The sequence below is a fragment of the Chelmon rostratus genome, chromosome 1, assembly GCF_017976325.1.
Source record: "Chelmon rostratus isolate fCheRos1 chromosome 1, fCheRos1.pri, whole genome shotgun sequence".
Taxonomy (NCBI): domain Eukaryota; kingdom Metazoa; phylum Chordata; class Actinopteri; order Chaetodontiformes; family Chaetodontidae; genus Chelmon; species Chelmon rostratus.
Window position 1 is genome coordinate 19,389,081 of NC_055658.1, and position 13,191 is coordinate 19,402,271.

The 13,191-nt window shown below is 40.5% G+C and overlaps 1 protein-coding gene across 1 annotated transcript in view; it reads right to left on the minus strand.

The window, feature by feature from the left end:
* LOC121608659 (CUB and sushi domain-containing protein 1-like) overlaps nt 1-13,191 on the minus strand; it is a 299,157-nt gene that overhangs the window by 51,810 nt on the left and 234,156 nt on the right. Inside the window, exons 40-46 of the mRNA XM_041939935.1 lie at nt 12,502-12,620; nt 12,088-12,157; nt 10,100-10,216; nt 9,035-9,244; nt 6,796-6,984; nt 6,117-6,294; nt 842-987 (exon numbers count right to left, since the gene is read on the minus strand). Coding sequence (XP_041795869.1) covers nt 842-987; nt 6,117-6,294; nt 6,796-6,984; nt 9,035-9,244; nt 10,100-10,216; nt 12,088-12,157; nt 12,502-12,620 — 1,029 coding nt within the window. The remainder of the gene's footprint in view (nt 1-841; nt 988-6,116; nt 6,295-6,795; nt 6,985-9,034; nt 9,245-10,099; nt 10,217-12,087; nt 12,158-12,501; nt 12,621-13,191) is intronic.

The following is a 13,191-nucleotide window of genomic DNA, read 5'->3' on the forward strand; positions in this document are numbered from 1 at the left end:
AACTGAAGAGAAAATCTCACATACAGGGCTGAGTGAGTCTTTGAGGCCTTGTGTGTTCAAAGACACAGTACATGATTTAATCCACAAGTAAACATGTGTATTTCTTCTGTTTCTCTACCTGGATACTGAGGGAGAAATCTGGTTTCCTACAGCTAAGTGAAAATATGGGAAAATGTTTTTGAAACATGGACGATCTGTTCTATTTTCAAATAATTATTCACTGGTTCCATTAATAAAAACATATTTTGACCTTAAGAAACCAATAACGGCAGGCAGCATTTAAATCAAATCCTAAACTTTTAATTAAAAACACAGTTGCAACTAGTTCAGATGTGTCCCTCAAACACAGGGAGTAGAGTTGTCACTGGGGCTGCATCATTGTGACAAAACACAAACTACAGCTCCGAGCGCACACGCTGCCTGTGATTCCTCAGAAAAAGACCACGAGATGGACCCATTCAGAATCCTTAAAAATAATGAATAGCGGCAGAGTAATGAAGATAGCAAAAGAAAATCGTGAAAGAAGAAAAGGTCACACAAAAGGCATCTCATCTCTAATAACTACTCACTGGTTATGGAACTCAAATTTCCAGTGGTTACTGAAAGGCACAACGCACATTCATACTAAGGACTATATCAATTCCTAAATCAAGATGTATTTTTCATTGAGGATATTAGTTTGGTATTTGCAAACCCAGATGGCATGTTGAAGTGTTGCATTAAGTAGCAGACTGGCTTCAGTGAAGTAAGTTTTGGCTGTCGCTACACCTGTGTGTTCTGAGGGTACTTATGCTACAGGTAAATGTGTGTGTGTGGTGTGCGTGTATGTGTATATCTGTACCATGGAAGTTGAGAATGAAGAACCCTCCAGTTGAAAAGTCAGAGTGAAAGCGGATCAGGACCTTCAGGCTGGTGCTGTAGGCTGACTCTAAAGCCGTGTTGCCACTGAAGACTCCCAGCTGAGGACTGGACGTATCTGGGCCGTCCCTGAGTAAAATAATCAACATAATCAACAACCAGTATGTGACACAGTCAACATGTTATGTTAAAGGAAGAATTAACAGGTTACATTGTAAAATACAATTACCCTTCATAACCTTGCAACTTATGTACAGTATATAGGTAACCTCAGGGTAAGTGTATGCATATACTCATCCTGCATGATATCTGCCCAGGTTCAACCTCCACTAGTTTATTTGCAACCGTTATTTTCTCTTATATTCTGTGTAGAACCATATAGATTTTTCTCATTGATTTGCGTGCAAAAACCTCACCTTAAATATATTTAATGACAAATCTACAATTATCTCCAAAACTGCCTCTGTAGATTCCTCGTAGTGGAAATCCATAATAGTGATTAAAAACTTAAATGGCCACATTCAGGTGTGATTTGACTATTAAAATCATACTGATTAAAATATATGTTTGCTGCGGCTCTTATGGGAGGTCAGGGGTCAAGATTAGTACGAACCTCATATGAAATGCTGGTTTTAGATTTGGTCTGATTTCACCAGATTTAATTACAGGGAGGAAGAGAAACCAAAAGCAGCCTTTGTTAATAAAATAAAGCACATATCTGATCCACATGCTTGTTCATTTAAAAAGGGCAGAAAAAATATTTCAGTTTTTACTCCTTTGCTTTTTTTCACCCATTTCAAACAAGTTCATTGAACAAAGCCCAAGGATTAAAGGCTTAACTTTACTCATTAAATATTGAATGTTGTTGAAAGGTTACATTTTCTAAAGTTCCTAAATGCCCAGTTTTAGGTTTTTAATGAACATGCCATTGGATTAAACAAGGGTTTTAAAATTTTAATTCATGAAGAGTGCCTGGGATCTCTTGGCTCCTCAATAATTCAAGGTCTTCCGAAGGTGTTGGAGCTCATTTGGAGAATCAGAATGTACTATTTGGGTCATTTAAATCAAAACTGAGTAAGGATTTTGTGGCTCCGTTTTTACTTACTGAAAAACACACAAATCCAATGGGAATATTTTTCCCAGCCCAAAAAACATATACAATTTAATTTATTAAAACATGTATGTGGGAGGCTGCATTTATAATCTAAACATATTTCTGAGATACATTTCTGATACAACAGCACAGGGAGAAACGTAGCTCAGTGACCTTTCCGTCGATTATGCGCTCCCGTGACAGCCATTTAATGAAGTGAATACCTGCAAGACATAAGATGCTGGCGTGCGAACGAAAACCAAGCATGGCGCAAGTTCAGGCAGGCCGCGGAGGTCGAGCTCAGTTCGTACTCCAGCTTCACTGACTGATGGCTCGGCTGATCTCAAACCAGCCCACATCAGCAGACAGCTCAGGTGACTCTCTGCTTCGCACTCTATTGGTGCATATCAAACAGGGCGCCCTTTTTAAGCTGCCCTAGCCTGCTTACCCTCTCTGTTTCCTCTGCAACCCACCTCCACCCTAGCGCCACCTTTTATGCTATGTCTGACTTAATCAATGTCATTTCTGTTGTCACTGATGCCTGCTCTGTTCGGTTCTCTGTGGGGTCTCTGCTGCTGCTCTGGCCGTTCCACGTCGGCACATGGAAGAGCAGAGCGGTGCTCCCCCTGCTCCAGGCTTTTCAAATAAGCACGGGATACAATTTTTGCAGAATCAATAAATATTCTTTAACTAAAACAGTCCTGACTGACAAGCTGCTGGTGTGAATCTCAACACCTGCTGAAACAACGTGGAGCGAACAAGATATTTTCCCACACACTTTGAAGTGAGCCTCTAGAAATGAAGATTAAAAATAAGTTTGATTCATTAATATTTAGCAACTCTGTCTACTACAGGGGACTGACACAAGTGTGGCTGAGGAAAGGGTGTGACTGGGAAGAATACATTAAGAGACTGATAGAGGCTGAGAGAACAGCGGATCCCCCACAAAAACCTCTTCAATGTAAACTGACGTCTTTGTGCTGGAGATGTAATATGACTACGTGGAAGAATCAGAAGAGACAGTATGCTGCTATAGCAACAATCCTGTGAAATAAGAGCAGATATGTCTGGGCCTTTGTTTATTAACATTTGTGATGTATCTTAAATGTTACCTCTCCCTGTTCTGAAAGGCTGCATTATAGATGAGTGCTGTAATTTTCTGAGCTCATATGACTATGCAGCATTTTGTCGCTGAGTGAAATAAACAATGAATTTCTTGATATACTTTCATCATTTCTCCACTGAGCTTTTTTTCACAGACATGCAGCACTACCATAGATTAAATATTGTATAAAAGCACAGATAGTGCCCATAATATTTTCACCATTGGTAACCAATGCTTTAAAAAAACAGTATTTGATTTTGTCAAGTGTGAGTGAGTACACAGCATCAGCATAAACCAATGTGTGGCTCCATCTTAGATCCACAGCCCACTGTTAGAAATGGTTCAGTGATATTAGGCAATAAGCCAAACACAACTGGTGGTAGACCATAGAGATGGTTTGGCTTCATTCCCTGACATCTGGATGCAGCCTGCCATCACATAAACCCCAGGGGCATACAGGGCAGAAACCAGCAGACACACATCACTGAGATATGGATTGTACAGGACAGAGTAATGCACAAGGCAAAAGACATCCCTTGCAAGTTTGATTGATGAGAAACCAGAGCAGGAGGAGGCTGGTGAAGGAGGAAATCAGCAAAACCACTGACAGCAGCAGTACAATGAATGATCAGAAAGGGCCGAAAAAGGCTGGAGGCGCCTTGGATCGTAAAAACTACCTCACTGTCTTGTCTGAATGTGACTGGTGATTGTAAGAGTCAGCTCTTACTGATAGCACTGCACAAATGCAATGCTCACCATTTGTAGCACACATAAAACACTTTTTATATAGACAGTAACTATGTGAAATCTTGGCTGATGGCTTTCCTCTGCAAATTTCATTTTCATTAATAATAGGCTTTCTTTGGTCCACAAAGAATGACTCATTTTGGGATCAAAACTCTTAAAGTTAACCGTTATTAAAGTTAACCAAGTCCCGTATTTAATTGAAATTATGCTCCCAATCAATTTCTTATTAGCCTGGCAGCTCACACAGGGCATATCGTGTCTTCTCCCATTCTGTCCAACTGAATTCAGAAATCCAAACAGTCAAATGCCCATATCCTAAAAAAGCAGTGGCCTCAATCTTAAGATCTTCTGAGTACAATGAGGTAATGTCAGTTACCATGTTTTATTAACAGCTTGCTGCTGATGCACAAAATTAAAAGTATCCCAATTGCTAACTCTGTCATTAAAAGGCTCCAGAGGGGTATTTCAGAAAGCCTGTGTCCATAATCTAAATGCAGGCCATTAATTCACTGTACACCCATTGTACCTCTTATAATGCTTCAACCATCCACATGAAAAGGGCATTCATTGCTTTGTTGCAAGTCCAAAGGACCCAAGACTAACCGAAAAACACTGCCTCACACCACAAGGATGAGATGGAAAAGAATATCTGTTAAAGCACAGATTCACTGTTAAAAGAAAAAGGTGGCCAGAGACACCGACGCAACGACCTTTGATCTGACCAACAACTAGAAGACAATTCTGGATGTCTCCCATGTGCTGACATCAGTACAACCCTCTGGAGTAAAGAAAAAGAAAGAGTAAAATGGAGATTGTTTGCAGTTATTAAAGTCAGTAAAATATTATGAGTATTGAAATGAGTCTTTCTTTTAACCAAATATAAAGAGTGTACTGATGTGGGTTTCAAAACTATGCTGCTATTTACACGGCTGTAATGCAGAAGCAGTAGACCTTTGTCTCACCCACTCTAAATCCGTTCAAGGCCCTGGAAGGTAGATGATGTCCCACTGGGTCTGAGAAAAGCACTCCTCTCTTCAGTGTCAGCCCCCAGTCATTCCCAAACATATTCATGTGTTTGAGATGTGGCTAGACTGAGCGGCGCAACAGTCCATCATGTGTGCACCGATCTCCCATTGCAGATGTCTCTTGGTGCCTTACAATCTATGAATGTGATTTTATAATTTTGTTCCACATGAAACGCACCAAAAACACATGAATCACCAAAATCAATTTGCAACTGCAAAATAACCCGACGCCGTGCCTCTCCACAGCTGTATCCATGGCTCTGGTGGCTGGCGAGATTGAAAGCAAGTAGTCACTGACAGTGAATGTATTACTTTCCCACTGTGTGCATTTCAGCTGCTCACTCCCTGGAACTATAAAAGGAAAATAAAAGACTGACCACATCCAAACGCCAGATATTTCTTACCCGAAGCAAACCAATATCAAATGGGGACCCTTAAATTTCTTCCTCATAAGTTCAGTCCAAAACTATTTTTGACAGCAAACACAGTGCTGACTGACACTATTAGGCGAGAAATTTCTCTTGGACCGACCCATGCTTGTCAGATCCAGCCGAGTCCCGTTGGATTTGCGAACCAGGTTCCACCAGTCCTTTCATTACATTTCCCACTCCCCACTGAATCTCATCATTACTGCCAGAGTTCCTGAGCCCTCTCAGGGTCTGCGTATGGCCATGGCACTGAGTTAGATTGAATTGGTCAGTGGTCCCATTGTAAATGCATTACTCTCACGCTCCCTATATTACAGTCTTACCTCCACACTGAATCCCATTATTACTGCAGGGGAGTCAGTGTATGCACAGCACAGAGTATGTAGGCGTCTATGTTTTAGGAATCTATGGAGCCGTGATCCCTGTGCATCAACCATGTCATATACAGATACACATGGCCTTTTGTGTGTGTGTGTGTGCACAAACGATGATACAGACTGATATATACTTTTGTATAAAGGATGTAATAAATAGAAATGCAATCAATACCAGGGATAAGGTTATCCCGAATAAAATATATCCAAAAATGTCTGTGTGAGTGAATGTGTGTGTGTGTGTGTCTGCGTGAAAGAGACAGAAAGAGATGAAGTAAAAAATAGAGGTAAAAGTTGATACAACTTCACCATCTTCTTATTAGCGTGCAGGGAGGAGACGAGCTATAAGTGCATTCAAAACCTACCCGTCAGTGATGCAATCAGTCCCAGGATAAAGGGCAACATTGAAAAGGAGCTTATGCATTTGTGTGTGTATGAGAGTGTGTGTGCGCATGTACGTTCAAGTTTGAGCGCGCCGACACTCACCAGACGGCGATGTAATCAGTGACAGGCTCTGTCTGCAATAATGTAAAGTTGATATAAACTCCATGTCCGTGGGGAACAGTGATGAGCCAGCTACAGTCTTGGGAGTTGGGGTATTCATTGGGGTACTGAGGTGAATAGATGGTCCCGTTTTCAGCCGTGACATTATAGCCACAAGGAGCTGTAAAAAGCAGAGTTATAAGATTATCTCTTGGCAAATTTGTCACTTTCTTCTAATGTGCTGGACTGGCAAGGATAAGGGGAAGAAGAAAAGAATAACTGTCGAACTGTAGACAGTGAGGGATAAAATTTTCGTCATTATTTGCAGTAGTACAAGTACAAGCAGCTGTAGTAGCAGTGGTAGTAATAAGATCAATGATTGTGCTACTGATGTATGGAGTTAATGAAAGTAAGGGACACAGGAGTATTTACTTTCTACTTAACTGCTCACACTGCTGCCTTGTGATAGCGATGAAAGATGAGATTAAATTTACTGAAATTCAATTAGGATAACAACATTTTATAAATGTCTAGACTTTAAAATACAATTTGTATGTGAGGGATGGGGATGTTCTGGGGGAAAAGTGGAGACATAACATGTGTAGCAACACAACAACGACACATGAAGAGGCTAATGTGAGTGATTTTCAATCAATCAACATTCAAATGCAATTGTCCTTACCTTCACAGCGTGGAAACGGGTGGTTCCACTTCCGGTTGGTCCCGTGCAGGCATGTTAGCACTGGGTGCCCGATCAAAACGTAACCAGGGTAGCACTGAAAAGTCACTGATTGGCCAGCGCTGTAGTCGCTGTTGATGATGTCACCGTTGGCGAAAGGAAAGGGGTCCTGGCAATTTTGAAGCTGATAGGCTAAAGAGAGATGAAGAAAAATGATCGCCAGTGTGGAAATACTCCATTTTACCTGGTTTTTAAGACATCAGCAAAATAAATTCAGATGCTCTTACTCAGATTCATAAATACAATGTAGCTGTACATTTGCTCCTCTGCATTCTGCTGTGTCTTCTTACGCAGTAACATTTTATGCCTGCCTCCCAAAATGTGGCTCCAAAATGACAACTGTGATTCATTGTATTGAAACCATTTTACAGCTAATGGACTTGAAAGGGCATAAAAAAATCTATGACCCACAGAGGTAACTAGTTGTAAGTGCAGCAACAGTGATAGCAACATAGATTTTATCTCTTACACAGTCATCTGGCACATTTATGCATGGCATGCCAGCATTTGCTTGATGGAAAATCAGTATCACAGGTCTATTTAGGGCACATCTCACTCTGCATGAGTGCCATGGCAAGCTAAGCCTCCCCTTTAGAGATGCCACTGACAGAGAGCAGAGGTTGGTGACTCTGGAAAACAAGTTGCTAAAAAAGGTGAGAGTGAAAGATGGCACTCAGTGCCAGGTCAAAACAAACAGCACCGGACGGCACTCGAGGTGCGGACTGAGCAACTTGGTTTCAGAGACAGTCTGTGCTGGTTGTACCAGGGTCTAAAATGTAGGAGGGAACTGCACACAACACAATCCAGGCGCACGACATGCACAGGAACATCTGCAGATGAGTATGGGCTAGACAGTCCCAAGTCCAGATGGGAGATGCCACAAAGGATACTTAAGAACGTCAGAACTAAGATCCTGTGGGACTTCTAGATCCCGACAGGTAAACAAATATTGACAAAGCTAACTGGACATTGTGGAAATGAAGAAGGAACAGAAAAACAAGTGGTGACAGATGTAGAAGTCCCACGTGAAGGCAGCATCAAGGGGAAGGAACATAAGAGGATACAGAAATATCACGGGCTGAATTAGAGGAAAATTTGGAAAGTGTGGTAGTGGGAGTACTTGCAGCTGTGAAACTACAACCAAGAAGGAGCAATGTCAGAGTGTCCCTTAAGCTTTCGTTTGGATGGACGTTTGGATCGAAACGCCATTGTGCGGGTATTTTTCTGTTGCATTCACACTGATTTTTTTTTTTTGGCACCCAGCACTTATCCCACTAAGGTTTTGTGAATGTGCACACTTCAGCTCCTAGGCCTTGAGTACAGAGTCTGAGCATGTATCACTGAGCGGGGCAGAGGTGAAAGCATGCACCCAGGCACTACCAACTGTATTCATTCAACACAGCCGAGGGTAGCATCATGAATTTCTGTGTGTATTGCATCCTCCCACTGAATAACTTTGCTGTCACTTGAAAAATGGCATCTGGTGCCACTTCATGTGAGGAAACAATGTCCGCAAGATCCACATTCCAGTGGGCGTTAGCAGTGATGTGTTAGGGGACTCAGCCATTGCCAATTGGGGGGAAAATGATTACATGCATGTGAATGTGGGTTAGCTTATGTGTAAGTGAGTGAGCCTTGTTCTAGTTCTGCTGGCACATAGACCCACAGTGCATCTCCTGTGTCTTTGAAGTGAAGCACTTAGGGCTACGAGTAAAGCCTGCTGGACAAGATGCCAGTCTCTCACAGGGGCTTACTAACAATCCATTGCTTTTAATGATGAGAGGAAAGCCATAAGTTTTTTAAGTCTTTAGCATGACTCATCCACGGATCAAAGCTCAAAACCTCATAGCAATATGTTTTTTCATCCGACCTCTCATTTCTTAGAGTTGGGAAGGCTTTGTAATTTGGCAACTAGGTTTGGATGTTAATTTATTCAGAACATTTGAAGAGCCCTTTTTTTTCTAAATCATTCAAGCAACTATCTTGTGTTCCTTACCCCAAATCTGAAGGAATTAAACAGTAGGGGGAATTTAAATACAGGTATGTCTCCTCAGTGTCCCTTGAGGGAAAGCTTTCAACTGGAAGCGCCTGCAGTAACACCTCAGGGTTTGTGACCTGTTGTGTCTGCAGTCATCAGCATTTGGTCTCAAATCACATGTGATACTGATACTGATAGTCTCACCTTGATAGTTCAGTTTGAAACCCGGCCTGTTCTCTGAGTGGTCACTGTAGAAGTGGATGATTGTCAGGTGGGTCGTGCTCAGTAAAGTCGGTGGGATCTGCGACCCAGTAAACTGTCCAATAAGAGCAGAGCTGTGCTGTGGTCCAGCCCTGACCTCTAGGAAGTCATGGTTGTCTTCAGATGAGAAGTTTTGGAACTGAATATGGGCTCCTAGAATAAAAACAGAATATAATCAGAATTAGCTTTATTGGCCAGGTATATGTACACATACAATTCATTCATGTCACTGTACAAGCACAGGAAAACACATGCAGCTAAGAACAAGGACAAAACATGGTGAACAAACAGAGGTAATGAATGAAGGAGAATACAGAATAACTGACTGCATGCAATACATAAAAATCTGAGAGTATATGAATTTTTTATAGCCATATGGATCTTCAAGTCCATGTCATATAAGTGGACTACATTTCATGAATCTGAGAACTACTGAGAGTTTACATTGCTTTGTGTGCATACAACATAGAGAGACGCTGTGTGCCTAGAGACCAAGTTCACTAATTTTATAGTACTCCACACTTACAGTACTCCACACTCTCATATCTATTTTTATTACCATATCTTTATTTGGTACTTTTATGTTGTTATTTTTGTATTTTAATATCTTGCACCAAAGATAGAAGCAGTGAAGCAGGTTCTGTTGTCTGAGACAATATTAATAAAGCTGTCTTGAATCTAGTTTTGTTGTCATTTGAGTATACAATTATAATTTCTAATACCATATCAACTAAAATTAGCTATAATTACACACAGGGATATGTTTGCCAAGCACACAAAAAGCTAAAAACTGCGTCCTGTTCAAACCATCAGTTACTGTAGTCATTAAACAGCACACACCATGTGTCAGCCTCCAATTAAACATGTGGTGAAGCCTTCAATCAACCATGTGTTACTGCTGCAGACTCTGTGCTAAAGAAGAAGGTCTGTGTTTCCCAACTACACCAACAGATGCACTGAAAGTGACAGAATCTTTTAAGGAATGCTCTTCCATCCCATAATACTTACCATATCCAGTTGGCAGGCTGATTTGCCAGGTGCAGTCCAGGTTGCCTGGGTAGTTGCCAGGGAAACCTGGACTAAGGATGACACCACTCATCTCAGAGAACACCCCGCCACAACGAGCTGACAACACAGGCACAGAAAACGCATAGTTAAAACAGGCAACACATGAGCAACGTACAGCAGAAATCATCACTTCATCCTCTTTGCTTTGACAGAAAGAAGGTTGCACCACAGCAAAAACCCCAAAAATACAGCCACAGGCAGCAACAAAAAGGTTTGAACTTCTAGATTTTTTGTTTCGTTTTCTGTGACATTGTCGATAATGTGCAAATTCAATCGTGTTCATAACTGAGGTCATGGTTACAAAGGTGTTTGTTATTTTTTGCCCACCCTACTTACATACATGAAAGGTGCCAAATATTAAAAACACGTAGTACAGCACCACCACAAACTATCACTTCGATGCTAAAACATACAAATGAATTAACACCTCTATGACAAAAAAAAACATTTTTGTAAATTTGTGCTTATTCTGAATTTGATGCAGCAACATGTTTCAAACAAACAGGAGCAACCAAAGACTGGGAAAGTTGTGGAATGCTCCAAAAACACCTGTTTGGAGCATTCCACAGGTAAACAGGTTGATTGGTAACAGGTGATTGTATCTTGATTGGGTATGAAAGCAGCATCCTGGAAAGGCTCAGTCGTTCACAAGCGAGGATGGAGCGAGGTTCACCACTTTGTGAACACATGATTGTATAAAGGATGTTGCTACATGGACTCAGGAACACTTCATAAATCTGTTGTCAAAACTGTTTGTTTGCAAATGGTCACATTCTGCTTTCATTTATGTTTGACATAGCGTCCAAATCTTTTAGGAATCAGGGTTGTAAATAAAAAAAGAGTTTATGACAGAAGAGCTGCACTGGATGGCAATAGATCGTAGGTCGTGTGTCTAATAAAGCTGCCCAGTAAGTGCATGTTCATACTGAAATTTCAACTCTGGCATTATTTTTAAAAGTAAAGGGACAAATGTTTAGGGTTATGGATTGTTTTGTTATTTGTCCTGTAATCTCAGTTTTGAGGTATCAGATAAGTTTAGATACAGTAATACCTTGTAGCAAATATGGTGCATTAGGAATATGAAAATAAAACCCTCTGCCATTAGGTTCACTTATTTTTTGTTAATGACTATGTGAAATGAGTATGTATATGAAATCAATTTTATTGGGGCTTAGACCATGGGTGCTGAATTTCTGTAAATCCTACAACAAGTTACAGACACACGGTATATTTTACATCTTATGGCGCCTCCCTCCATTGACACATTGTTATTTCAAGTATTTTAGACTAAAATGGGAAATGCTGGATCTGACACATGCTGAAGGGGGCTGTGGCAGGGCTGAGTTTAGTTAGTCCTGACATATCAAGGTTGACTTTAACTGGGACTGGCTTCCCAGACTGGCTACAATTTCTCACCAAGGATTGAATTATTCAGACCCAAACACAAACATCAATGTAATCAAGGTTCCTTAACACTATTGCAATAGTTAGAAAGACTTGGCTCAGTACAAAGTACAAAATTCTGTTTGTACCCAGCAGGTATATTGATCCTACAGAGTACTGACCCTGTGCCAGTCAAGAAGCTGCTTTCTTCCACAAACATGATAACAATAAATATACCTATTATGTCAGAACTATATGTTCTCATTTTGTCATTACTATTTACTTAATTGATGCAGAATTAATTTTCCTGCAGTATGTCATGTGGATGCAGTCTCGTTTAAAAAAATATTCAACTGCCATATTTAACGGTGACACGTAATCAATGACTTCCATAAACAGATGTTTTTTATGCATTCTGCATATCTCTTATGAATTAAAATGCTTCTGTCACTTTGCTGTGTACACCTGGAGAACATTTCATCAGACGTAACAGCAGATCACTGTGTGTGTGCGCGTGTGTGTGTGTGTGTGTGTGTGTGTTTTACCTATGCAAAGAGGAGGTGGGTAGTTCCATCGACGCACAGTCCCAGGCATGCAGGAAATGTGTGAATGGCCCTGAGAGTGTTAATACAGAAGGACAGGTTCAAGAAACTAAGATATTCAGAGGAACAGTGGCACATTTTCATTCATCATTCATTTTTTCACAAGTTTGTTTCCTTTTTGCAGAAAGTTGTGCAGTTTTAATACAATCATTTTGGTGTGTATTTAATTAAAGTAAAAATGTGGCAATGCAGTAGCCAGTGTGGAAATTTTACTGCATGCTTCCGAATTGTCACACACAGCAGTTTACCCATAATTTTACCCAAATTATGTGAAAACCAGTAGTGCAATTAGTATCTAAAACTATGGACAATGGACCCATGTGTTCATTGGTGAGTTTGTATGGCTGTGTTCATTACCTGTAATGTGTACCCCAGTTCACAGGTGAATGCGACCACCTCATTGACCATATATCTGTCCCCTGTTTTAATGCCATTGGCGGGGATCATTGGCTCTGGACAGGTGGTAAGACCAACAGCTTGAAAAAAAAAACATAAACAGAGGGGGGAAAAAAACACAGACATGAAGAACTATGTCACTACTATTATTCATTTTATCATTAAGTTTTCCATATAAACATTGCTGATATGATTATCCCTTCTTTAAGTTGTAGACGGCTAAATACACATTGCTGCCATTACCTTTATTCTCAAATTTACCGTAGTCGACTGTATTCATTTTATTATATATTAAAATGACATTAGATCCAACTCACAGCAAAACAATCCAGACAGATACATAGCACAGGTAAGAGGAAAGAAATGGACTTCTGATTCTGGGGTGAACTGTCCCTTTAAAGTTTTCCAACACATAAAAGAAAATTACAATATTTCGATTCATTTGACGAAGAACTAATGTGGCAGATTAATTTAGAAATGCTCTTAAATTTTTTTCTAACATCTGAGAGCCCTTTTCTGAATTGACAGCAAGTACCATAAAAAGGCTTGTATGTTGTTAGCGGCGACAGCAGCCTCTGACACGTGCTTAAAAATATGTGAAGGTAGCATAATGACTTTAGTTGTGCATTCCCAATAAAGGTTAAACACATC